The 27,952-nt window shown below is 46.7% G+C and overlaps 1 protein-coding gene across 1 annotated transcript in view; it reads left to right on the forward strand.

Moving 5' to 3' along the window:
- The first annotated feature begins 10,084 nt into the window (after positions 1 to 10,084).
- PLCH2 (phospholipase C eta 2) overlaps positions 10,085 to 27,952 on the forward strand; it is a 77,357-nt gene continuing 59,489 nt past the window's right edge. Inside the window, exons 1-5 of the mRNA XM_066637404.1 lie at positions 10,085 to 10,100; positions 11,635 to 11,838; positions 12,213 to 12,333; positions 17,982 to 18,153; positions 23,547 to 23,654. Coding sequence (XP_066493501.1) covers positions 10,085 to 10,100; positions 11,635 to 11,838; positions 12,213 to 12,333; positions 17,982 to 18,153; positions 23,547 to 23,654 — 621 coding nt within the window. The remainder of the gene's footprint in view (positions 10,101 to 11,634; positions 11,839 to 12,212; positions 12,334 to 17,981; positions 18,154 to 23,546; positions 23,655 to 27,952) is intronic.

The following is a 27,952-nucleotide window of genomic DNA, read 5'->3' on the forward strand; positions in this document are numbered from 1 at the left end:
TAGACCATAGTCTTTCGAGACTGAAGGTTGCCAACCATAATGGGACTACTTCTAAATAGTGCTGCAAAGGATTGGATCCTATGGTAAGCCTCCCAACTGCTGCACATGACTCACACACATGTGAGTCATGTGCCCCCCCTTTCGGCCCCCCCTGCCCCAACCCATGTATCAAAAAGACTTGCGACTTGAGTCTTTTTGAGTTGCAAGCCCCCTCTGGGCGACTTGGAAAATTTGCCCGTTAGGACTCGTTTTCGACTCAAGGGGTGGAGATTTGTGACTCGACTTGAGTCAATCTGCGCCCGAATTGCCTATCCCTGGTAATCTTTCTGTTATCTGTAGATATTCAGAAATGAGCATTTACACTGCCCTGGTTCACACTGCCCTGGTGTTTGACTGCTCTCTGCCTTTCTCTGCCCTCTCACCCCCCCCCCCAATTTGCCAGCTGGAAAGGGTGCAAAGGAGGGCAACAAAATGATCTGAGGGCTGGAGCATTTTTCTTAAGTGTGGGATTTCAATTTTGGCACGAGATGGACAAAAGGAGGTGGCACTTGACACAATGCCTATTTTGTCTGTGGAATACATTGCCACTAGATGTAGTGATGGCACCGACTTAGACGGCTTCCAAAGGGCATTGAAGAAATTCATGGAGGGCTGGAGCTCTGTCAATGGCTACTAGTCACGATGACTGTTGCCGTTAAGCTGCACAGTTCACAACTGAGCTCAGCATTCCTGGAAGTCTGTCAATGACATGTGACATCATCGCCAAGCATCCAGGGACACTGCTGTGCAGCCCAGGAAGGGGTCCATGCGGTGCCATGTACCCCCTTAGAGGGAAAATTGGTCGCGATGACTATGTGCCATCTGAATGCTATTGGCAGGAGACAGTGGGGTCAGTAGGTGATGCGGGGGTGCAGACAGCACCAGGTGACACCCTCAAGGGGGTGACACCGCTACTGGCCAACATTGTGAAAATCTTGGTAGCCTGTTAAACGTTTTAGCCAAATAACCTGAAATGAAAACACAATGGCCTTATGTAACAAAAACTGGATTTCTTTAACTCAAAACCTCTCCTGCTTGTGAACTTTTGGGAGGCAGCTACTGTGGGAACCAGGCTGTTGGACTAGTGGGCCTTGAGCTTGATCCTGCAGGACTTGACTTATGTCCTTGGTTTCATTTACTCCCTTGCACACAAGGTTGGAATGAGGCACTCGACCACTCCAGAGAGGGTAGGGGAAGCAGTCTTCTCCCACCTCTGCCCTTTCTCAGGAGCCTTGCACGGAGTCCACCTCTTGCAGCCTTCAGGGTTAGGAAAGAACCCTTTTCCTCCTGAATCCTTGGCTGAATCCGAAGCTTTGCCCAGCAAGCTGTTGTCATGTGTAGGAGCAGCTCATCAAATCTGGCTAATTATAATTCCCAACAAGCAGGTTCCGCGTCAGTGTTTTGAACTCGCCCACTTTGCCTCCTCTCCCCGTTTTCCAGTTCAGTGCCCAAGCTGTGAATGGAGAGTGTCAGAAGCTTTTTTTCCCCCCTAGCAGAGCCCAGAGCGATGCATTTTTTGTTGGCGTTTTTGCTCAGCTGTGGGCAAAATCAACAGTGCCTGCTAATGAATTGTTTAGCTTTGAGGAGCAGCACCTATGAAGGAAGTGGCAGAGTGTGTTTGCAGGGTGCCCCATTAGCAGTGCGGTGCACTTACCTCCCAGAATGAGGAAGTGATTAATTTGTCCAGGGTTGCTCTTTCCTTCCCTCTGCTAGAATGCAAGGCAATCTGTGAATGTCTCATCCCACCTGATCGGGCCAACTTCCCCCTGCATCATCTCAATCCAAACTTACTTCTGCCTCAAGGTGCACTAGCAAGACGGAAATGTGTGCAAGTCAAATTATTTTCCTGCGCTGCCTGCATGTTGCAGTGTGGGGGCTCGAGCTGCTAGTTGAAAGACTCCGCTGCAAATAGGAATTCCCTTGTTGAAAGGATACCTCCGTCTTGAACTCACCTGGTGCTTTTTAGCAAGCCTCAGTCTTCTGCATCTGCAATATGGGGATAATAAAACTCACCCACCTTACAGAGTGGTTGTAAGGACAGCATCCAGGCAATGCAACCGAAGCACTTTGCAGGCACAGAAAGCACTATGTCAGAAATATTATTGGCTTTAGGGCTAATGGCCATGAAGGCTAGTGTGGAGGCCGGGAGCACAGCACCTCAGAAATTGGGGCGCTGGGGTCACTTCACCAACTGAGGCTTCCAAGGATGCATGGGACAGGGCTTACCCAGAACCCAGTCCCTTCTCCATCATCTTCAATGATGTGCTTGGCATGGCTAGTGTGCTTCATCTCCAAGTCCACTCCTGCCAAGTGTCCTCCACCACAGCACCTGGCACCAGTATGTTCACATGTGGGGGTGGAGGGTAGGGGGGAATAGGGTGGGGAATAAAACAACCAGTATTATTCTGAATTGTACAAAACAATGGTAAGGTCACATCTGGAGTATTGCATCCAGTTCTGGTCGCCACATCTCATAAAGTAGAACTAGAAAAAGTGAACTAGACCAAAATGAATACTGGGCTGGGGCATCTCCCTTACGAGGCAAGGCTACAGCGTTTGGGGCTCTTCAGTCTAGAAAAGAGGCACCTGAGGGGGGACATGATTGAGACATACAAGATTATGCAAGGGATGGATAGAGTGGATAGAGGGTTGTTCTTTTCCCTCTCACACAACACCAGAATCCGGGGGACATCCATTAAAATTGAGTGTTGGGAGGGTTAGGACAGACAAAAGAAAATATTTCTTTACCCAGAGTGTAATTAGCCTGTGGAACCCCTTCCCACAGGCTGTGGTGATGGCATCTGGCCTAGATGCCTTTAAAAGGGAATTAAACAGATTTCTAGAAGAAAAGTCCCTCACAGGTTGCAAGCCACGATGGGTTTGCAGCCTCCTGGTTTTAGAAATAGGCTACCTTGGAATGCCAAGTGCAAGTGAGTGGCAACAGGGTGCAGTATCTTGTTGTCTTGTGTGCTCCGGGAGGCATATGGTGGGCCGCTGTGAGATACAGGAAACTGGATTAGATGGGCCTTTGGCCTGATCCAGCAGGCCTTATGTTCTGATGGGGACCAGGGCCGGGATGGGGGCATGTCAAGGTGGAAAGCGGGTGCTTTTCAGGGATAGTAGTTCCACCAATATCCTATCCCCCTTTCTCAACCTGAGTCCATCTAGTCGGGTCCACCTGGACTTGTGCCAGCTACGCAGCTGGTGCAAGTCCAAGTAGACCCATTGGGGCAGTAGAGGCTTGCCCCGGAGCAAAGGAATGAATGTTCAACTGGTGGAATGCAGAACCTGCCCTGTTCATGCTGTTGCATCAGTACCCAGGGGAGTTAGGTTGGATTGGGCTTCCCATGTGTTTTGAGCACCAGGCACAGACCTTTTAATGTTCCCCGACTGTTAACATTTGATGGGTTTTTAATAAACCGAACTGTCGTAATGTTGCAATTTTATCCTGCTGCTTTTCTTTGTGGCTGCAGGACCTAAAAAGGAAAAAAAAAAGTTTTTGTTATTTTATTTTTTCCTACAAACCATCTGGGTAATGCTTATTGAAGGGTGGTGCACAAGTCTAGAAATTAAATGAAATAAAAATGTTAATGCTTAGCCATTGTGCAGAAGAGAAAACCGTGGAGGGGCAGAGGGAAAATGTCAGATTTCTGAAAATTTGTTTTGAAAGGCAGGAGATGAATTGGAATGGTAATTATTTTTATTTATTGTAGTTTCTCCAGATGTATGCATTTCAATGACCCCCCCTTTTTGGCCCTCAGACAGGGAGATGCCACCCCCCTCGAATAAAGCAATCTCTTCTTAGTTGTGATATGATTGAGGGAGAGCAAATTTCATTGCAGCCCTATCAAATGCGCACCCTTTGTCCTTTTTGCTTTTGACAGCGTTCTGGAATGTGAGCTGTGGTGTCCACCCCTCTGGCAACAGCCTTTTCTGAAGCTCTTGTTTTCATCAATTGCGTTCTCAAGGGTTATCAGTTCCGCGCCACTAAATTGGGTTAGAATCGAGTAGGAAAAAAAATGACTGTGTCTCGTTCAGGAGAAAAAGTCAGGCAAAAATCTGGGTGATAAATGAAGTTTTCAAACCTAACCAGCCCCTCCCAGTCGGCCCTTGCAATGAAACACCTGCTTCATGGGGACTAGAGTCTTGCCCCCCCAAAGAACAGGCTAGAAATTGTTATATTTGTAATCCTGTTGTCACGCACCTTGTAAGAGGTGCTTTCCCATTCCCAGGGCCACAGGATAGGTCTGTTGTAGCTATGTGTGTTACTGAGAATGTTGGACTAGAACCAAGAAGAGCAGGGTTCAAATCTCCACTGGGCCATGTAGTTCACTTGGGTGACTTTAGGGTCAGTCGCTTATCTCTAAGCCCTGATCATCTTCACTGGGTTGTGATGAGCATAAGCTGAGTGTGAGGAGAGCCATGTGTCGGGGACAAATTTGTTTGTGGTCTGTCTACTATCAAATAATTAATCACCACCAACAGCAGATCTTTATTGAAGAGTGTAGTGTGTTATATTTTATACAGTGTCTGCAGGGGATCTGTTCCGGGACCCCCATGGATATAGAATTCTGTGAATAATTAAATCCACAGCTGGAGGGCCTCAGAGCACCTCCAATCACAACCAAAAATCACTGGCGTGAATTAGAAGTGCCTTCTAGTCACATCTAGGAGGCCTCCTGAAGCCCACCGTCTGCAGGCTGAGCACCTGTAGCTACTGATGCCAACCTCACAGCTAAGGAGTACCCACTGTATATCAGTGCAGTAAATTTCATCCAATAATATGGTTGTTTTAATTACAATATCACATGCACGCAAGTACAATCGATCACAATTACAGTCTATCACCGGATTCTAACTCTAACTCAACCCTGAACTTGTTGGAGAAAGGGCAGGATAGAAATGAAATGATAATATTGTTGAAAGGCAGCTTCCGTTGTTAAGGAAGAGGCATGTCTCTTCCTTGGCTTGCCTCCTCTGGAGTCAGGAGTATCAGGTTCCCTTAGCTACCCTTGCCTTGCTGGATTAGACTCAAGGCCCCTTTAGCCGAGCAGCCCATTTTTCTCAAAGGCCAACCTGTCAAGAGCTCCTTGAATGAAGAACATGGTGAACCATCTTGAACTGCAGCCCGACTTAAAGGATCTGGGCTGGTTCCACTTGTCCAGGCTGGTAACTGGGCCTCTCTGGACAGGAAGGACTATAAAAGACTTCCAGTCTACACTGGGTCCATGCCTTAACCACAGGGTCTCTTTGACTCTGCTGAGAACTCTCCAGTGACTCCTGGCCATCGACTTCTCTCCATTCTGTTCCTGGTTCGACTCCTGTTCTAACTACTGGTAGCTGCTGGTTTGACTCCTGCTTCTGGATTTCTGTCTTGTCTCCCCATTCTGGCTCCTGATTTGACACCTAGCTCTGACTACCTGCTTGCTTCATACTACCAGCTTGTCCCTCTCCCCCAGCTTGTCTTCTGGCCCTGATTCCTGGCCTGCTTTCTGCTTCAAATTCCTCTGACTCTCCACAGTTGCTGCCTGCAGCCCAGCCCTGACACAACCAGATGCCTCTGGGAAGCCTGTGAACAAAACACGTACACAAAGACCCTCTCCAACGATTCCCCCCCCCCCAACAACTGGTATTCAGTGTCATTTTGCCCCAAACATGGAGGTTCTATTTTCCTCTATAGCTAATAACCATTGAAAGACCTTTTCGTCCACCCATCTGCCTAATTCAAACTTGGGCTGTGGTGCCCCAACTGGAGATGTTAGGCTGGAAAACATGCACTAACAAGTGAAGGGAGCTGTCCAACAGCCTCAGCAGTTGGCAAACCAAAAAGCTAAGCAACAGAGGGACTGCCCAGGAGGTAGCTAGAACTAAGAAGTGGTCCATGGAGCTGTGGCTCCAGCAGTTTTTAGTAGTAGTAGTAAACCTTTAATGGCATAAATACATCTGTAACAAATTCTACAAAACAATGACACCAAAAAGCATGCAGCACAAGCGACACACATCAAGGAAAAATCTATCCACAAAGAGTAAACTGTTCAACCAACCAATACTATGATTCAGGAATCACGGCTTGGGATCAACTGTAAAGCGTTCTGGAAATTCCCAAAGCAAGTGAAAAAAATAAAACAGATCACACATTTTGCAAAGACAAATTAACTTGTCTAAAAGCAGGAGTTTTTGATAGAACAAGAGCCAGGTATCTGACAACAGCAAATGTCAAGGATCCAATAGCATCTTCCATAAACCTTGAAAGAGAAAATTCACATGAAGGAGGATAATAGGAAAACCAGGTGGCTAAATATAATTTTCATAGAGAAGAATGATGAGAACAGAAAAATAATATATGAGACAGAGTGTCTGGAACTTCCTTACAAAATAAACAAAGGCGTTTGTCTCGAGGGATACGCAAAAAACGACCATAATGTACTGCTGAAGGGAATATGTTAAAACGGGCTAACAAAAAGGCTCTTTTCAGCTGTGGATTAGTGAGAGAGCTCCAGCAGTTTCCAAGCAGCAGTGGAAATTTTGCTTAGTCAGACTGGCCACACCATCCTTCTAATGGGGCCCTGATCCTGACTGTGCTTAAGGCAAGGATTCCCTCCCGGGCTCTGCAGTGGTTTGTCTTATGTTGCCAAGTGAACATTGTGCAATTGGAACTGGGCTCCAGTTTGGACTTATTGCTATGTCTGTTCTGAAGGACCCGGAGATGATTAGGGATGTGTCTGTCCAGAGTCAAAGGTGAAGACCAGGTGGATCCCATTGGACACCAAACCTACAGGTTCGGTAGAGTCCCACCCTGAAAGATCAGCTTGGAGTCTGCTCTCAGAGGTTCCATTAGGTCTCAGAGGTTTCCATCAGAGGTTCCATCTAGTGGGGTAGAGGTCTCCCCACTACCCTGATTCATGTTCTGGCCGGCAACAGAGTCCACCTCTTAGAATAAGCACCTTTTACCGCACCTGCTTCCTGTTCTGGATGCTGAGAAGTACTGACAGAGACATTGTTCTTGGGGTGCAGAAACTGGACCACAGCTTGTCTTTCCCTGCCAGCGATTTTGGCTGTTGTCAGCGCAGGAAGCTTGTGAATTCCTTAAAGTGGAAGGCTTATTTGTTTACTTTTAATTGCATTTTACCCCACAAATATTTACGTTTGCAGCAGGTTGCAAAGCATGGCACGTTTGGAAGGAAGTGAACAGTTATTGTCGATCCCCAGAAAAAAAAACAATTCTGTATTTTAATTATTTTGGCTGCTGCTCTGAGATTTCAGCCTTCTCTGCGTTGTTGGCTCCTGATCTTTTCTTAGATTTGTTTGTCAATGTGCACACTTCAGCCGCCTGCTGACAGGTGTCTTGTCAATTGATGAAATAAATAAATCTTGCATTGTGAGAATGAAGGGAAGAGTGTTTTTGAAATAATGCTCCACATTTCTCCCTCCCCAAATCCCCAGTGGACATTAGCAAGAAGTCAGCCTTACATTGACCATACACTATGAGACGGAAATGAACTTTGATTGGGCTTCTGGAGTAATGAAAAGGTGTTGGAATTTATTCTGAGTTCCTCCTCTGGGTTTTCTTGGTGGAGCGCCTGCATCCCCTCAATGAAGGCTTCATGACACAGGCAGCCGTACTGATGACGACAAAGCCGTTCTGCGTGAGGCAGGGTGGGGTGGGGCTAGAGGGAGGCTCAAGTTGTCACGTACTTTTTGCGATAATTGCAAAACCCTAAGCTCTCAACCGCTGAATCATCTCCAGGTTGTGATGTAAAAGTTGGGCCTCTTGAAAAGGTTCTCGGTGAGGGCCTGTACATGCAAATGATATATATTGCACACCAATTTAACTTCAGATATGTAAGGTGAATACATTGCAATACATTTGGTGGCCGGTTGCTAGGAATTCTATAGCAACAAAGCCGTCGTAGCCCAAGAGTCAAGTAGCAAAACCGCGGTCGGGGAAGATAAGGAAATATCTAGACCAAACAGAGCAACTGCCAGTGGAAAGGCATTGATCAATCAGCTGAAACGTAAAAACCAATCACAAATCATTAGGCTGGCTTGATGGAAAGTGCTTACAAAAATAAAAATCTTCAGCCTGGCTTTCCTGTGGGTCCAAGAAACCACATTAGAAGAAGCTGTCAGCTCTCAAAGCTGCTTTGGAGAGGATTTGCCCTATCGAAATTCGCATCTGTTGCCCCGAGTGGGACCATTTGAAAGGTCGCCGTGCAGCCTAGGAAAAGTTTCAGTAGCTGCAACAGGCTTGGGGAGTTTTGGTGCATCTCAGAAGCGGCCTTTTGTATCTCAGCCCAGTCCTCTGGGCACGCTGCACGGCTTAATTAATTCTCTCTGGACCTCGATTGCTCACATGTTGTGGATTGCCCAGGAGGGCGCATTTGATTTTTATGGCGCATTTGCTGATCTGGATACTTTTCTAAGCAGAAAACAGAACTTAAGAAAACTGGCTTTGTAGGTAACTGGGATGATGGGATACTGGGGCAGCCTTGCTGGATAGGCCTGTGGGCCGCAGAGGGGAGGCATGGAGGTATTCCAGTATTCCATCCTAGTTGGAGATAACAAACTGCAGGGACTGTGAGCTAATATCTCCACTGCAATCCAGAACACAAGGGTCTGCACACCAGTTTATTGTCATCATTGTCATCATCATCATCGTTGTTGTTGTCATCATCATCCTCATCATCATGAATATTTCTGTGTTGCTTTTCAAGAAAAAATAGTTCACAAAGCAGTTTCCATAATTGAACAAATCAGTAAATAGATCTCGGTGGTCCAGTTTTTTGGAAAGCACTTTTAGACGTCTGAATGATGGAGGATGGAGTGATGAATGGAGGATGGAGGATGGTGGGGGATGGAGTGAAGGGGGGATCGCTGCTATAAACAGTGCAGTCTGCTTGTTTGTTTATTCTTCTGTTTAACCTAACACTGCTTTGCAATTGAAAATTATATAACTTCACACAAAGCAATGAGAAAACGGATAAAAATCTAACAAGTATAGTAAACAGTTATTGCTTTGAGATTTTTTTTTTTTTTAAAGCAAAAAGGACAGTGTGCCTTGTCCCAGCCCTTTAGTGTCTCCAGTTCTTGACTGCACCTCCCAGCCTCCACCCCACTGCTGTAGGATCAGGACTCTTAAAGGGGCAGCCTCCATATCTGGAGGTGGACACATTACTACCTCTCACCTATCATGTTCAAGGCATCAGTGGGTAGGTTTTAGAGGGCAAGAGGTATCTTGCGGTCTGACCCCTTGAATGAGGGATTGAGTTGCTAATCTCAGCAATAAATAAACATATCAGTCAAAAAACACAAGCAGTAGACAGGAAAACAAACAGCACACACCTTTTCAGCCGCAGCAAAAAGTCTTAGGTTCAATATAGGCACTAGTTTTTTGCCGACAAATTGAAAACGGGTTGAGAGAGGCTTCCTTTCCTATGGTGTCCTGGTGCATTTCTTTTCATTCCTTCTCCCCTCTCATCAAACAGGTTTGTTAGGTTTTTGGAAGCCACCAGGAACTCAAAGGCCCTGTTTGTCACTAGCAGCAGTGGGCACACCAGAGCTACCTCTCCGTCAAATTGCATTAAACTCTTTGACAAGACCGTTGTCTGCCTTCAGCTTCTATGAACTTGGAAAGCCCCTTGGATTAATTTTTGGGTGCTTTGTGGATGTCACTTCAGTTAATGCACTTTTTTCCTCCAGATTAATTAGGGAACTGATTGGGGGAGGGGGGAGGATTGCCCAGGACTAATTTAAGTTATTTTGTGAGGATTAGCTAAATTAAGCCTCCATATCAGTGATTAAAAAAAAAAAATAGCAAGCTATTTTCCAGTGACATCTTCCCTAGACCTGTCTGTTAATGTCCAGCCAGCCATAGCTTTGGGGTGAAGAGAAAGTTACCTTCTGATCCCATAAATCTTTTGTGTGCATTGATTTCCCTTATCTCTGCAAGCTGTCCTGTTATCCGCAGAGCTGTTAAGTTTTCATAGTAGAATTCCTTTGAAGGCTTCTGGCATTTAACCTTATTGGTTAAAGATGTCCCTGCGGCATGCCGGTGGGGAGAGGTTAAGAATGCTACACAGTCTGCCTGCTGCAGAGGGAGTGGCTGGTCTCCACAGTGTCTTTTCTCTGGGATGGCCATTCTCAGTCGTGCCTTTGAACTAGAAACAGGGGAGCAGAGACTGTTACCCTGCACATGCCTGATCTCAGAAGCTAAGCAGGGTCAGGCCTGGTTAGTACTTGGATGGGAGACCGCCCAGGAATACCAGATGCTGTAGGCTTATACCATAGTCTTTCGAGACTGAAGGTTGCCAACCAAGGGAGCAGAGGTGCCAAATCCTCTAGAGCTGCTGTTCTTAAACTGTGGGTCACATGCTGGTGCAGCTCAGAAGCATTCTGGGATGCTCCCTGAAAGCCACAAGACATTCTGGGTTGTGACATGTCTAATGAAGTAGGTCATGAGCCACTGCTACCTGTAAGCCACTAGGAATTCTGAGGTGCTACCTGGAAGCCGCAAGGCATTCTGGGATGTGATGCAACCAGTTAAATTGGTCATGTGCCAGTGCTATCATAAGCCACAAGGCATTCTGGGATGTGACACAGCCAATTAAGTGGGTCATGCGCCGGTGCTACACGGAAGCCACAAGGCATTCTGGGATGTGACACAGCCAATTAAGTGGGTCATGCGCTGGTGCTACATGGAAACCACAAGGCATTCTGGGGCGCTACCTGGAAGCCCGTAGGCACTCTGGGGCAGTACCCAGAAGCCGCCAACAAAATGGGTCGCAACAGCAAAAAGATTGTTAAGCACTAGAGCAGGGGTGCCCAAGCCCCAGCCCTGGGGCCACTTGTGGCCCTCGAGGCCTCTCAATGCGGCTCTCAGGGAGCCCCCAGTCTCCAATGAGCCTCTGGCCCTCCAGAGATTTGTTGGAGCCCACACTGGCCTGACGCAACTGCTCTCATGTGAGGGCGATTGTTTGGCCTCTCACATGAGCTGTGGGATGAGGGCTCCCTCCACTGCTTGCTGTTTCACGTCTGTGATGCAGTAGCGGCAGCAAAGAAAAGGCCAGCCTTGCTTTGTGCAAGGCCCTTTATGGGCCTTGAGCTATTGCAAGACCTTCATTCATTCATATAAGTTCATTTTTAATATATTCATTTATGTAAACTTATGCAAATTTATTCAAATTTTAAATGTAAATTAATTCTTCTCCCCCCCCTGCCCGCGACACAGTGTCAGAGAGATGATGTGGCCCTCCTGCCAAAAACTTTGGACATCCCTGCACTAGAGGATCAAAGAGGCTGGGAAGGTGGGCTGCTGTCTTCTTCAGGAGTGGAGTTTCCCTAAAATACAAATGTATGCAATTTAATCAATGAATTAGGCTGCAATCCTAACCACATATTCCTGAGCGTGAGCCCCATTGAACAAAATAGGACTTACTTCTGAGTAGGCCTGGTTAGGATTGTGCCCTTAATCAGTTAAAACTCATACGGTTAACAAAGATTTTTTAAATCAGGTGAGAGCCCACTAATCAACCTTGAGTGTGTTCCAGACTTTCAACACCACTTGATATTCAGCCCACCTGGTTGTCTTCCCCACAGGATTCACCAATTACATGCGCAGCCCAGCTGGGGACATATTCAACCCTGAACACTACCAGGTCAACCAAGACATGACCCAACCCCTGAGCCATTACTTTATCACCTCTTCCCATAATACCTACCTCGTGGGGGACCAGCTGATGTCTCAGTCCAGAGTCGACATGTATGCCTGGGTTCTGCAGTCCGGGTGCCGTTGTGTGGAAGGTATGTATATTTATTTAAGAAACTTATATCCTGCCTTTTTGGTAAGAGCTCAAGGCGGCTAAGGTCAGGATCCAGAAGCGCCAACCCCACTATGCCATCAAAGAGTAACGCTTTATCTGGATTAATCTGTGTATTTCATAGTCTTGTACCATCCACATCCTGTGGCAAGGAGTTCCACAGATTCCAGCACTGTGCATTCCAGTATAGGCAGGCAAAAGAGGGCACAGGCAATTCCCATCACTTGCTTTTCCCTAAAAGCAAAATAGGCTCTGATGAGGTTGGAATATATAAAAATGTAGACCTGACTACCAAACGTGCTTCTCTCTCTCTCTCTCTCTCTCTCTCTCTCTCTCTCTCTCTCTTTCTCTCTCCAGTTGACTGTTGGGATGGACCAGATGGTGAGCCGATTGTCCACCATGGCTACACCCTGACCTCCAAGATCCTTTTTAAAGACGTGATTGAGACCATCAACAAATATGCCTTTGTCAAGAGCGAGTATGTATTTTGTGCAGTTTTTAAAAAATTTTTAGAATTAAAAGTCATAAGAGGAAATGAACCTTCATCATTTTTGTCAAGCTGTATTGTCCTGTCATTTGTACTTTGTAGTGACAGTAGCGAATTTTGGAACAGGAGGGAAGGAAGGGTTGGAAAATTAGTTCTCAGGTTTGAAACATCCAGACATATTCAGATCTGAGCCCTTCCGGCCACCTGCACTTCTGCTCCCCAGTTCAGTCCCAGCTTGTAATGCAAAACTACAGTTTCCAGAATTCTTTGGGGGAAAGCTGTGGCAGTTAAACGAGTATAGATCCAATATAATTTTTATAGTGTTGATATAATAAATGTCTGTAGGGAAGGAAAAATAAGATGTGTGAAGATTCTAGAGCAGCAACAAATTTTTGCAAAAAAAATCTTTACCAAATTGTTCTGCTTGGAATGCGCTTGCAAAAATAATATTTCTATTCTCTTGTTCCACTTGCTTTTCCTGGTATTCCTGCTTATGGATGCCCTTGGGTTTTTAGGAATTTTTTTTTTAAATAGGGGAGGGGGAGGAATATTTATTTATTATTGTTTATTAACAGTATTTATATACCGCTTTTCAACTAAAAGTTCACATAAGTTGTGAGATAAGTTATAAGTTATACTTACAAGAATATAAGTATTAAATGCAACCAGTGCATACAATTCTTTTAATTCATTACCAGGCTTCAAGATTTACCTTTTTATTCCATTTTCCTTGACACTGAAAGTTTCAAAAGCAAGACCACATACTTTACACTGCTCAAAATTCCAGCTTGGATTTTGGTAAAGTTTGGTCAAATGGGTTTAAAACAGATGCGTAGGGTTGTTTGGTCACCTTTTTCAAAGTGGTTTACAAGTAGTTTTTAATCAATAATAAAGCCAACAGCAGAGCAAATTAATCTTGAAAATGAATTGTTCTAGTGGGGTGTTGTGCTGTGCTTTCCCGACCAGTGCTGTCAGTAGGCGGTCTTATTGCCATGGTGACTGTGTGGCACTGTCCCGGACCCCTCTGGAAGGGGAGATGGCAGGAGCAGGGACGCACCAGTGGGCAAGATATGGCAGAGTTCAGGGACGAGAGGGTGCAGGGTGAAACAGCTGCTGTAGGGCAAGCTACCCATTCCTGTGCACCGCTGTTGTCTCTGGAGGGAGGGACAGATCTTGGGAAAGTGGTACCTGCAAAAGTTGCCACTTGGCAGAGTGATATCTGCAAAAACTGTTGAACAGCCGAGGTGCAGAGTCTGAATAGCTGATAGCCTCACCTTGATTCCTTGGGAAAAAAGTAATCGACCTGGGGGCCATCAACATTGTGCTGACACCAAATCCTGACAAACTCCCATTTAATTTGTCCCGTTGCCAGTTTCCTTTGTGTGTGTGTGAGTTAATCACACCTGACCCGTGCAAAACAAATATTATTGCAGTGTGAACACAGCAGGTCTATCGTCACTGTTTATCCCCATGTCAGACAGCCAAGAGTGTATTTGCCTTGTGTGGCTCTTGAAGCTCACCTTGGATCCCCTCTCCCTTGAAATGGTATTGATGAGTGACAAGCCATATGGAGCGGTTTCAACGCCTAAGCCCAGGGAATCCAAGAATAGATACTGAAACCCCAAAAAAGAAAGCCTGGAGAAGTGATTGATTGACTTGCAAGCCCTGTCCTTTACAGTATGCTGCCGAAGTTGTCAGACCTGGCTAATGAATCTTCACTGGCAAGCAGCCACTTGGCTTTCTCTCTGTGTGGTTTGTATTCTCAGTACACTCAGTAAAAATGTTCTAAGGCTAAAAGTGACCAACACATTGGCAACCTTCAGTCTCAAAAGACTCTGGTATCGCACTCTGAAAGGTGGTTCTGGAACAGCGTCTAGTGTGGCTGAAAAGGCCAATTGGGAGTGACAATCCCTTCCACAACGGGAGCAAGTGCAGTCTGTCCCTGGTCTGTCTCCCTGGCTATGGGCCTTCCTTCTTTGCCTCTTTGCCTCAGTCTGTTGGCCAAGTGTCTCTTCAAACTGGGAAAGGCCATGCTGCACAGCCTGCCTCCAAGCGGGCCGCTCAGAGGCCAGGGTTTCCCACTTGTTGAGGTCCACTCCTAAGGCCTTCAGATCCCTCTTGCAGATGTCCTTGTATCGCAGCTGTGGTCTATAGTGGAAGAGGAAGAGAAGATTAGTGCGTTAAAGTGCCTCCCTGCCACCCTAGCTCACTGCTTTTCTCCACTTCCTCCATTGCTCTGCGTCTCATCCTTCCCAAGCGCTAGTGAGGCAGAGCTGATGATGATGGGGAGTGCATGAGAACATAAGAAGAGCCCCACTGGATCAGGTCAGCTTTCTAGTCCAGCTTCCTGTATCTCACAGCGGCCCACCAAATGTTTCAGGACATATTCAAGACAACAAGACATAACCTGCATCCTCGTACCCTCCCCTGCATTTGGCAATCTGAAGTAGCCTACCTCTAAAACCAGGAGCTTGCACATGTCTACCATGACTTGTAACCCATGATGAACATTTTTTTCCAGAAATGTGTCTAATCCCTTCTTAAAGGCAGCTAACCAAGATGCCGTCACTACTTTCTGTGGCACAGAGTTCCACAGACTAATGGCATGCTGCGTAATTCTTACGGCTGGGAAGTGGGCATTCTAATGGCTGGAAGTGCATGAATAATAACTGGTGGAATCTCAGAAGATGATAATTAGCTTTGATTTCCCACAGTCAGAAGGCAGGACTTAATTTCCTAAGGTAGCTCCTTGCCCTCCTCCCTCTGTGACTGGCAAAATCAGAATATGCAAAATAAAATGTGCTTAACACGTTTCTTTAAGTTTTCACAATACAGTAGAACCTCTTTGACCACCCAAAGGACTGGAGGAAATTGGTCAACATAGGGAGGTGGTCAACATACAGGGGGAAGGCATTTAAATGTTATCATGTTTAGCTCCCAGGACAACAAATGCAAGGCCAAGTTATTATTTAGATTGGATTTTTAAAAAGTTTTATTGCAAATATCAATGAGAATTGATCCTCTTGTGATGCTTACTATTTATATCATCTATATCTGTATCAAGAGGCAGATAATAAACGGCCCACAATCAATGTTTAAAAAAACCCCTGAAAATTCATAAGCTTAAAAAAAATTGTAAGTTTAAAAAAAAAATACTTGGTTTCATAGCAGACAGGCAGACCAATGCTATCCCTTGCCAGCCCATAGCATGTAGCATGTTACATAGCCCCAAAAGCTTAAAAAAACCCCAAAAACACTCTTTTACTTAGGCTGCCTGGCCTCCACTGGGTCTCCTCAGATTCACTAAATGCCAGAAGGTGTTTGATACAGTCCCTCACTAAAAGCTGTTGAGAAAACTGCACACTCAGGGAAGAAGATAGGTCCTCTCATGGATTGGGAACTGGTTGAGGTCCAGGAAACAGAGAGTGGGTGTCAATGGGCAATTGCCAAAAAAAGTGGAGAGAAATGGAAATGGAGTGCCTCAAGGATCTGTCCTGGTGCTGGTGCTTTTCAACATCTTCATAAATGACCTGGAAACAGGAATAAGCAGGGAGGTGGATGACACTAAACTTTTCTGAGTGGTGAAGACCAGAAGGGATTGTGAAGTGCTCCAGAAGGATCTCTCCAAACTGGGAGAATAGGCAGCAAAATAGCAGTTGTGTTTCAGTGTGTAAAGTAATGCACTTGTAATGGGAACCAAAGTGGAAGGACAGTAGCTTCACTATGCACAAGCAACCTCATGTCCCTCGCAACTTGGTACATGTGCAGGTACAATTGGCAGTCAGCGCAGGTCTGTAGGCTATGTGCAGTGTGCCCACCTATAAAAACCCTTTTGCACACGTGCTAGCAGGCGTAGGGGAGGGATTGTCGCTTGGCTTCTTGCTTTTCCAAGATGGGACAAACCAGACAAAACGCAGGCCCACAGTATCTCGTTCAGTGGGCAACTTACTGAATGGTATTAATTTACTGAGGGTAAATTAATTTACTGAGGGTAAATTTACCCTCAGTAAATTAATACTCTGTGTAATGGTCGAAGTGGTCAAGATACAACTTACGGAGGTGGTCAATATAGAGAAGTTGGTCTCCCATAGTGTGCATGCAGTGTCTGTCCATATTGTGAAAATTAGGTCAGCTTAAGGAGGTGGTCAATATAGAGAGGTGGTCAACTTTGGAGGTTCTACTGTATATGTGTTTTTTTCTTCTTACATAATTTTTTAAGTAGAGTTTGAGAATGTGTGTTGAGGGCATGCGGCTTTTTAAGGCAATGTGTCTCTGAGCACAGAACACAGAGGCGCATTGCCGCTACCAGATAAGATGACGACAAGCTCCCCAATGGGCTTCTGACTCCCTTTTCCATCATGAAAGGACTGCTTGTTCTTCATTCTGCTGTGAAGAAATTCTTCCTTCTGCTTTGTGGCCTGACCTGTCTCCAGGGTTCTAAACACATGCAGATTCTTCTGCCGTTTTCCGTTTGAGTAGCCTGGTAGCTTATTGTAATGAGCTGCCTGGATGCCTGAACTGAGAGGAAATTGGGCAGTGTTTTCTGCTGTTTTTCCCAGCCACATTCTTATTTATGAGACACTTTGTCTCGGTGTTTATCGCCTGTGAATACTCTGACTTTTGAAAAAGGCACAAATAAAAAAAAAAAAAGAGAGAAAGGCGAGACAAACCTCAAAGCCCACCACGATCATAAATGCACTAATTAAGGGTCAGCTCAGAACCTGCCGGTAAGTTCTGCCCCACTCTAGTCACTGTGGTGCAGCAATTTAGAGAGAAGGAGGAAGCTATTGTGCTCAGCTTGTTTATGTGATTCATCATCCAGTAGTAGCTTTAAGCTCATGGAAGGCAAGGGGAGCATTAAGGAAAATGGAGACCAAGTTGCGCTGCGCAGATGAGGGTGCAACGTGGCCTGGTCTTCCCTGGCGCAGGGGGAATTGGAGACCAGGGTTGGCCTGAGACCTCCTGGCACCTGGGGTGGTGTGCCAAATGCTGCCCCCCTCATACTTAGAAGAGAGGTGGTAGGGTTAGAGCAGCGGTTTTCAGACTGGGGCGTTGCAACTCCCCAGCCTGAAGGCTCTGGCCTCTTTCCCCTTAAGGGACGGGGACAGGGAGGAGGCAGCAACACGAGCCCCAGGATCGCACCGCTCAGGAGGGCTGCAGGGACTGGTTTGCACTCACCAGTCCCTGCAGAAGCCCGTCGGGGTTGTGGGGAGCCCTGTGCAAGCACCTGCAGGGCTCCCCAGCTCGTTAGAAGTGAAAGTGCAGGGGGTCGCGCAGGGCTCTCCGCACCCCCAACAGGCTACAGCAGGGACTGGTGAGTATATCCCAGTCCCTGCAACCCTCCTGAGTGGCGCGATCCTACGGATTGAGTCACTACCTCCCCCCCGTCGCCTCCCTCCTGCCCCTGCAAGGACTTACACTGGTGCAAACTCTCCTAGAGAGTTTGAAAACTGCTGGGTTAGAGTATTGGAGACACCAATGCTGGTGTTGCAACCCGTGCTGGGATTGCTGTTCACTCTCTTGGGATCCAGGCTGGACGCAGGCACGCGGCTGCGTGTCCATCAGCAGGTGGTAGTTTGACAACACCGTGTTGGAATGGCAACTTAGAGTTTCTCTCTCGTCTCCCTTTGCCTCCCTAGATATCCTGTCATTTTGTCAATAGAGAACCACTGCAGTGTCGCCCAGCAGAAGAAAATGGCCCTGTACCTTATCGAGATCCTGGGGGACAAGCTGGACCTGTCTTCGGTCAGCAGCGACGATGCCACCAAGCTGCCTTCTCCGGAGAGTCTAAAAGGAAAAATCTTAGTCAAGGTAACACTGAGATGTTCAGCGATGTTTTCTTCTGCGGTGGGTGGTCCAGCTGGTGCCTTGGCATCTGGTCGCCCTCTGCCGTGGCCATCTCTGATTGTAAGAGGAGCAAAACAAGCTCTCTCTGCTTCATCTGTCATGGTTGAGGCTCACTTAGGCCCAGCTGGCAAGGTCTGTTCGTTTGCGTCTTCATTAGCCACCGCAGTTGACCGTTTAAACTTGAGTGTCTGCAGAGTCCTCCCGACGTCAATCAAACTCGCATGCCGGGTTCCAATGAAGCTGGTGAAAGAAGCCTCAGGAGAGCCAGTCTGACCTTGGATCAGCTGCTGAGTCTTTGGCGTTACCTCCTGTTCCTCTCCAATGTGTCAGCAGCCTGGTTCCTCCTGTTCCCAGCTTGTGCATGCAGATGTGCTATGTGCCGGCACAGTCTACCAGTGGTAGAAAGAAAAGTCTTTCTTTCTTTCTTTCTTTCTTTCTTTCTTTCTTTCTTTCTTTCTTTCTTTCTTTCTTTCTTTCTTTCTTTCTTTCTTTCTTTCATCCATCCATCCATCCATCCATCCATCCATCCATCCATCCATCCATCCATCCATCCATCCAAAGTTGCTTCTTACTGGGTCAACCCCTTCAAACATCTTACTCAGCAGTTCCCAAACAGTGGGTCTGGGATCCACCAGTGGGTCATGACTCAATTTTTGGTGGTTTGCAAAACTGATGGGGCAGGTTAGGTAATGTGCGTCAAGGGTTTAAACAATCTGGCTGCTTGGGGTGGGGGGAGCACTGCTGCCCAATCACTATAATAGCCACACCCCATGGCGTTTGTAAACCAGACAGCAGCCTCTAGGGCCGCTCTAAGTTTGAGAAGCACTGGTCTAGCTCAGTATTATCTGCACTGGCTGGGAGCAGCTCTCCAGGGTTTCTGGCAAGGATCTTTCTCAGCTTTTGAGAAAGGGATTGAAATTGGGGCCTTCTGCATGCAACGCAGAGGTTCTACCCCTGGCTGCAGCCCTGCCCCTGAGGATGAATTTGTTAGTAGGAGATGATAGATTCGTTAGTCTCCTGAAAACTAAGTTTGCCAGCTGGAAAATGGGACACTGTCCTCCTTCAAAGGGGAACGTGAAGATGTTGTAAAAGAAATCATGAAGTTTCCAGGGACTGTGGTGAAATAACGGAGTCTGGATAAGAGCCGACAAAGAAAGTGGCTATCAATGCCATTTGTTATGTTGGGTCGTCAGTGGGCGACAAGCACTGGGGTGTTTTGGGAGGGGGAGCTATTGTACTAGCAAGGAAAGCTTTCTGTTGTTTTTACTTATTCAGGGTGAGTCCATCAGGGAGGTTCAACGTCAGTGCCAAAGATGTTTTTAGACACAAAAAAAAGAGGAGGAGGAGGAGGGGGTCCCATCCCATGCCCCCCCCATCAAGGCACCATCTTGCCGGTTAAAATTAGAAACTTATGTATGTCAACTCAGACATTGTATTCAGTGGGGCTTACTCCCAGGAAAGTGTGTATGCTGTATAGCATTGCTGCTTTAGATGGTCCCTTAGTCATGTGGACCTTGAAGGCAAATAGAATCTTAGAAGGGAATCATAGACGCAGAAGGGATCTACAAGATCATCAAGTGCACCCCCTTGCCAGTGCTGGCTGCGCATGGCTGCGTTATCTCCAATAGGTGGCTGTCCAGCCTCTGAAAGCCTCCAGTAACGGAGAGTTGACTGACTGCCATGCAGACTGTTCCACTGCCTAGCAGTTCTTCCTACCAGCAAATGTAAGAATTGTTGGGCTGGAACAGTCTGCCTTGGCGGGTGGTAGACTCCTTCCTAAGTTGTTCCTAATGTTGAATCAAAACCGCTTAAGCCATTTCTGCCCAACATTGCATATACGCAACAGTGTACGCCTGTGGGCTGGGCAAAAACGGGTTAAACTGTGGCACCCAGAACTGGACAAATATTCCAGGTGGGGTCTGACTCCCTGTGGTATGTCCAATCCCTGAAATAATGTGCCATATGGATGCACCCTGCTTGTGTGTAAAGGGAGAAGGCACCACTTGACTGTAGAGCTCCTGCTCTACTTACAGAACTGATACAGCCTAGACACAGGTGGTCCAGCCTTCTGGGAGCCAGACCGGCTGGAGAGGGGCTGATGCTCAGTGGGAGAGCTCACACTTTTCATACAGAAGGTCCCAGGTTCAATCCCTTGCATGTCCAGGTAGGGAAAAGACCCCTGGCTGAAATCTTGGAGAATTGCTACCAGTCAGTGCAGACAATACTGAGCTAGTTGGATCCAAGAATCTGACTCTGCCAACGGCAGCCTCAAGTGAGAATGTGTCACCCAAGCATGAGCTGGAATTAAAGTTGTAGACTCAAGAGCCATACACATAAGCCTAATTAGCCCCTTGGCATTCTGAGCACTCCGAAAAACTGTCACGCCAGCAAAGGGAAATTTAGCTTCTTAATAGCCTTACCTTTGCCTGTTTGTTATGGCAGTTATCCTTTTTCATGGAGGATAAAAAGCAGTGAAGAGCAATGCATTTTGTAGCAAAACAACAACAAAGAGACCTGGCAAAACTGAATCCTTTGCAGCCAAACCAGAACATTTCAAGCCAGTGTCAGGTGGAACGTTCTAGAAGTCATCCAACCAGAGGCAGAGATAAAGAACCCTCTAGAACAGAGGTTTTCAGACTTTGTAGCACTGGGACCCACTTTTTAGAATGACGGTCTGGAGGGACCCAGCGGAAGTGATGTCATAAACCTGCAAGTGATGTCATGGCTAGAAGTGACATCATCAATTTAGGCTTCAAGTCTAAGCCACGATCAGCCAAAGGTCCCACACTTGTGCTGTTATTTTGCAAAGCTTGGAATTCAAACATTTCTGCTCGGAAGTCAGCTGAATTTTCAGCTCTATTTTTTCGATGGTGGCTGAGCTACGTGCTACAAGACCCACCTGAAACTGGCTTGCGATCCACCCAGTGGGTCCCGACCCACCGTTTGAGAAATGCTGATCTACAGTGTGCCAATTACTAGAGAAAATGGAAAAATGTGATATTGTAATTTGGGGTTATGAAGATGACCCCCCCTCCAAATTAGCATTCCAGCAACAAGAGTGATTACTCCACATAGATTTTCCACTGTTGCAGTTTTCTTCTGAAACTGGGCAAGGGTGCTTGCCAACCTTTTTAAAAAAATACATTTCAGAAACCTATCTTGAAAACTACCAAAAATCAGCTCCCTACCCACAGTTTGGGAAACACCACTTTGGGGCCTCTAGGTATCCAAAGATATTACAGTGTAGTGCAGTGGTTCCTAAACCATGGGTCATGACCCATCAGTGGGTCACAAGCAGATTGTTGGTGGGTTGTAAAGGTCTGGGACTCACCACCCGCTGCCATTTTTATCTCCGTCCAAGCCTCCGCTAGGCTGTCTTCAGCCTGCTCTGGGCCTCATTGCATCATGTTTTCATCACTCCAGACACAACAAGGCCCAGAGTGGGTTGAAGGCAGTCAAGCAGAGGCTCGCACAGCGGTGAGAGTGGAAGCCCAGGCCTCGTGCCGACTGCGATATATGGGTCACAGGAGATGATCATTTTCAAATTTGGGTCGTGGTGCTAAAAAGTTTGGGAAGCACTGGTATAGTGATTCTGGTATTGGACTTAGCCCTGGAAGATCCAGGTTCAAATCTCCACTCAGCCATGAAGCTGCCTGGGTGACTGGGCCATTCATTCTCTCTCAGCCTGACCTACCTCACAGAGTTTTTTGTGAGGATAAAAAAAGAGGGAAGGAACCACGTATGCCATCCTGAGCTCATTGGAGGAAGGGAGGTAAAAATCAGAAAAATTAAGTAAAATAAAATAAATAATTTCCCCTGATGATGATCCAGTTTGTACTTTCTCCATGTGGCAAACGGAAGAACCTGCATACTTCAGCTTGTCCTTCCAATCCAATCTGCTGTTCCTTCTGGCCATTTATAGATGACTGAATTTTGAAGGCCCCCAGATCAATGCAACTTTCTCCTACAGCCTGAGCTGTGCGTTAAAAGCAATCCATCTCGATGAAGCTTTGCTAAATAACTGGGGTGCTTCTCTCACAGCAGCAAGCCCAGCTTCCCAGGCCAGAGAGCCGTAGCCCTTCGATCTCACCCTCTTAGGATTTTGCAGGGAAGATTATCAATCAATACGTATATATCACCTGCCCGCTTTTAACACCTTGACTTTGATTGCAGAAGAACGAGAGGGATTTGCTTGGCTGTGGGCAAAGTTTTGTTTGTTTATGATGACAGAAACTTCATATTAGGTAGAGTTATTTTTGGCTCCCAAATGGAACAGCCATCGATAAGTTGATCACCTTAAGCTCACATCTCCGGCCACTAGAGTTGCTAGTGTGTTCGTTTAGGTCTTCGACAGGTGAAACGGACCCAGAATGAAACGGACCCAGCCTTGTCCTCAGATGGATTGTGGCAGTGCTGCGTCTACCATTTTGTTTTGAGTCGCAGGCCTGCACAGTTTGAGCAATAGCCAGAACTAGGAGTCCCCGGGCACAATCCTATGTTTGTCTACTCAGCACTAGGTCCCCTTGTGTTCATTGGGGCTTACTTTTAGAATGGTATGCCTAGGATTGCAGTTGTGGTTGAGATTAATATTGCTAGAGACCTTAGCTTTGGAAGGATTGCTTTGGCCAAATTCCTCAGTCTTCAGTGGGTCACCTAAGTCTCCCACCCGTCTGCCTGCACCTTCTCCAACATGACACTCCACCTGCTTGCCTTCCTTCCTCTTTCTCTCCCTCTGCCTTCTGAGCACAGTCTTGCCACTTTCTCTTCCCCCTCCTCTCCTTCCAGTTGGCCTGGAAGGAAAGAAGGGGGCAGAATGACACACTAGCAGTGCTTGCTGATTGGCTGCCCCTGCGTGGGGCAAAAAGGGATCTGTGACCACTCTCTTACCCGCCCTTCTCGGCTCTTGAAGGTGGGTCCCAAGTCGTTATGTGAGGCAAGTCCCACCTCTTAGCAAATTGATGACCGCAGTGGTAGATCACCTAGTGAAGAGCACTGCGTGAGAAGCGTGACCCAAATCCCGAACAGTTCTTCCATTCATACAAGCTGACTGCAGTGCCTCCTTATGGCCCATCGCAATTTATATGCTACAGCGCGCTCCTTCCTTATTTGCCACTTTTCTCATACGGTAATGCAAACCCAGCTTATCTTGTGGTGCTTCCTGGCTAGAAGCCTGCCACTAGCGATGGTGCAAGAAATCACACAAAGTCATTTTCTCCCTTCGCTCGCTGGTTCTTTGGATCCAAACCAAGATTCATATTTTGATTCTTGCTGGGTTTGGCCCATACAGTACTTCGTATCGATCCTTCCCTCGGTTTGTGCTGCTCCCCTGTCAGCTTAATGATCCTTTTGCCTTCCAGGGGAAGAAGCTTCCAGCCAACATTAGCGAGGACGCCGAGGAAGGAGAAGTGTCGGACGAAGACAGCGCTGATGAGATTGATGATGACTGTAAACTAATGAATGGAGATGTAAGTATGGAAGTAGAGACTGGGACCCCTGAGTGCCAAATAGTTTGGATTTGAGGGTTTATCCTGGCAAACAACAACAACAACAACAACAACAACAACAACAACAACAACAACAATAATAATAATAATAATAATAATAATAAAACTTTATTTTTATCCCGCCCTTCTCCCAAAAAGGGACCCAGGGCGGCTAATGTTTATCGGTATTGAGGTTGGGTTGAAAAGAGCTTTCCGTCGCTGTGAAAACATCCCATCCCTTGGGGATGCCTTTGGGGAACATTCCTTCCAAGTGCAGATAGGAAGTATTTCTGCTTTTGTGCTGATTGGGCACCTGGTGTCTTGATGCCATCGGGTTCAGTACATGTACTCTGATTGGAACCATTTGGGTAGGGGTAAGAAAATGGGGGTGGGGGAAAATGGTATTGCAGAGGGGATCAGCTGGGTGAACAGCACTGGAAAGGGGTCTACATACAATGTCTAGGGCAAACATTTGGAGCCCCCCCCCAACTCTTTTGCCCTTTGAATTATTGTTTTGTTATTGTCTAAAATTAGAATAGAATATGAAATTCTATGTAGTTACTTTTTAGTTTAGTATTTCATTTTGTAAGTAGTCTATTTAGCCATTTAGTTACTTCAGTCATTCTCAAAATAGGATGCCACGATACCCCAGCCTGAGGGCCCTGGCCTCTGCCCCCTTAAGGGAGGGGAAATAGAGCGATCACCTGAATCACACCACTTTTGAGGGGCCTAGGGGTTTTCTTGCACTCACCAGAGACTGCAGCAGCCTTCCGGGGGTGCAAGGAGCCCCATGCGTGCCTCTACAGAGCTCCCCAAAGCACGCAGACACTCAAAATAACAATCACGACCCACTTCCTGTTTTTGGTTGTGAGACCAGAAGTGGTTTGCAATCATTACAGGTCCAGCCTATTTATACCCGGATTTTTTTATACACAGATTTGACTCAACACAAATGATCCCTGCAAATGAGAAAGAATGTGCTGATCCCTGGAGAAAGGGGAAAAATACATCCCTTTAAAATCAGTTTTAAAAACTGAACAGTCCTTTAACAACAGCCTCCTTAATGAGAGGGGGGGGGCAGCTGGCTGACAATCCATCAATCCTTCTCTCTCCTGCGGACCCCTCCCTTCCCCCAGCACGTGAAAGAAAGGTGATCATTTTGCATTGGTGAAGGGAGGGGCTGAGTGAAGTGCTGATGGATGGTCTTCTTAATGACTCTTATCTTAGAGTCAAAAGGTCAGCAAGGCTGTTTTTCAGTCACTGGAGCAAAGAAACTTAGTTTTTTAAATGGATTTGCTATAGTGCAGTTTTTTTTAATCCACGTGAGTGCTTGGAACGGAACCCACACAAATAATTAGTCTCAACCTGTATTTGGACAGTTTGCCTGCTTTGGGGAGCCCTGCAGAGGCTTGCAGAGGGCTCCCCGCACTCCCCAGGAGCCTGCTGCAGCCTCTGGTGAGTGCAGGAAAGCCCCCGAGCCTCTCAAAAGCAGTGTGATTCAGGTGATCATTTCTCTCCATTCCCCTCTCTTCTCGAATACCTGCAGAGGGGCTCAAACTCCCAGAGAGCTTGAGAACTGAGCTGAGAGAGAACAAGAGAGAGAGAGAGAGAGAGAGAGAGAGCGGAGTTACTTCTTTGTAAACCACTTTGTGAACTCTTTTTTGTTGAAAAGCGATATACAAGTATAAATAAATTCTAGGCAATGGTAAAGGCCCCTGTCTACAGAAGCACAGCTCATTGATGAGTATCAGTGGCAACTGAGGACATAGTCCAGCCTCTAGTCTCTTCCTCCCTCCAGCGAGTGGGGCAGAAAGAGCTGATGATGGACACCAAGGGTGGCTTCTGATGCCAACTCAGAGAAAGAGCCCTTCTAGTGATCAAGCCGCCCACCCTTCCTAAATCCATAGCTGACACTGCTGATAAGGCTGCTGAATTTCTCTAATTTGTTCCAGAGGTCTCTAATTTCCCGCCTCCAACTCCCAGAGCTTCTCCAGGTTCCTGAAAGCTGAGCTGATGGGCTCCTGCTCCACAGAGTGTTTGGAAAAAGGAGCCCTTTTCTATTTTCTTTTCCAGAGTCCACAAAGCTCTTTCATTTCTCTCTTCCACCCCCCTTTTTTATTTAAAAAGAAGCCACCCGATTCTGCTGACACCTTACATTTCCACCACGCGGCAGGCATTGCTTTTGCCAGCAGGCAGAAACAACAACTGCTGGAACGCTGAATGCTTTTTCAGGGCAGTTTGCTGTGTAATAAGGTTACTTCTTATCCTACTTGTCCTGCTGCTGGACCCAGATTTCCAGAAGGTCCTGCATACCCTGACAGAGAATTGGGTGTTCCAGCATCCACCAGTACTTGCAGATTCAGGGCCTGGCCAGGTGGGCCCTTGTTCGGTGACCGTCCTCAGACCCCACCCCTTCCTGTAAGCTTCTTTGGAGGGGAATGTGTTCTGTGCCTGAGAAGAATGTTCCTTTACAATCCCTCCCGGGGAGTACATGGTTGACAGTTCATCAGTGACTCCTGCTTCCTTTGGTGATGCTTTATGGCTTTTTGTCTCCCTCTCTCTTGCCTGGTGTCACATCCTTTCTGAAGTGGAAGGTACGGTACGAGCAAACCGTCAATCGTACATTTTCGTTTGTCTAGCTTTGAAGCACTGTAGTGAGCTGTCGCGTTACCAAACCACGACTGAGTCCAAGGGGTGGAGGGACTTTGGCAGTGGTGGGGGGTGCTGTTGAGGGAGAAGGTTGACATCTTTATGTTGTTATGAGCACAAGTGATCTAAAATGCTCACCAAAACTACAAAATTCACATTGTGCTTGTTTTTTGTTTTTTGTTTTTTTTTAAAGAAAGCCTCAAACACATATATTTGTAGGGGAACACTTTATATCATGCATCAGAGGTTGACCCAGGTGGGCATAGGAAGTCCTCCCTGAAGGTCCACCAACCCCTGAAGCCCTTGTACCCACCTGAGGCAGCAGGGGCGTGGAGGGGAGCTCACTTCCAGCTCCTGCTCAATTTCCAGGCAGTGGACAGAGGATCATTCTCCTTTGATGCTGGGAGTGCCCTTTGCTTGTCCATCACTGGAGACATGTCTCTGAAGCTTAACAAGCATTGCAGGTAGAGAAGTAGCAGCTGCAGGTGTCCATCTTCCTCTGTGCCGTTCCTGAACACCCTGCTTCCGACACAAGAGCATCAGCTTCTACTCAGTGCTGCCCCCTTCCCAAGAAACACCTGAGACTTCCCAAAAGCACCTGTGGATCAAAACTAATTTTTACTGAAAAGCAGCATATTCTTAATAAATAATTTGGAGACCTTGGACCTAAGATCCACTGGATCTGCCATTTCTTTATCCACTTCCATTATAACCATAGGATCAAACTTGATTCAATATTAAACACACCTGCCTTTTTAAGGGTGGGCGATCTTACAACACCAGCACCATCTGACATTGTTAGACCCCATCCCAGAAAAATAAGTTTTTGGTTCCAGCTAACGTGGCAGCAGCACTAAGAGCATGCTAGCTGGCAGAGGTTGTAGCTCTCACTTCTTTTCCTTTGTAATTTAGCGTGTAGGGCTACATGTGTTTCCGGAAAAAATACGTGGCAGCGGAGCCTGCCCTGAGACTAGAGCGCAGTCCTGAGGAGCTCAGTGGACCCCAGCTTCCAGAAGAGAGAGGTTCTTGGTTCCACAGTCCTTGACACAATTGGTCTAGAATGTGTTATTCCTGGATTTTGCCTTCACTTAAAAAAAATTGAGCCAGAATCCCCGACCCTGTTTTAGTTCTTGTTTCCTTAAGAGTTCTGCAAACTCCAAAACCGCCGCACTTAATCCAGCTCAAACTGCTGCCGTTTCCTTGCCACTCACTGACCATTGATACCTGGAATCTTCCCAGGCTTCGCTCAAGCACCAGCTTTTTTTGCAGTGAGACGACACGAAACGTATTTTCATTGCCATTGCTTCTTCATGGGAGAGTTAGGATAGACAAAAAGAAATTATTTCTTTACCCAGCATGTATTATTAACAGTATTTATATACCGCTTTTCAACTAAAAGTTCACAAAGCGGTTTTAAGTGCAATTAATCTGTGGGAATCCTTGCCACAGGATGTGGTGACGGCATCTGGCCTAGATGCCTTTAAAAGGGGACTGGACAGATTTCTGGAGGAAAAGTCTATCACGGGTTCCAAGCCATGATGTGTAATGTGCAACCTCCTGATTTTAGAAGTGGGTTACCTCAGAATGCCAGATACAAGGGAAGGCACCAGGATGAAGGTCTCTTATTGTCT

Source organism: Tiliqua scincoides, chromosome 9 (assembly GCF_035046505.1).
Source record: "Tiliqua scincoides isolate rTilSci1 chromosome 9, rTilSci1.hap2, whole genome shotgun sequence".
In the NCBI taxonomy this organism is placed as follows: domain Eukaryota; kingdom Metazoa; phylum Chordata; class Lepidosauria; order Squamata; family Scincidae; genus Tiliqua; species Tiliqua scincoides.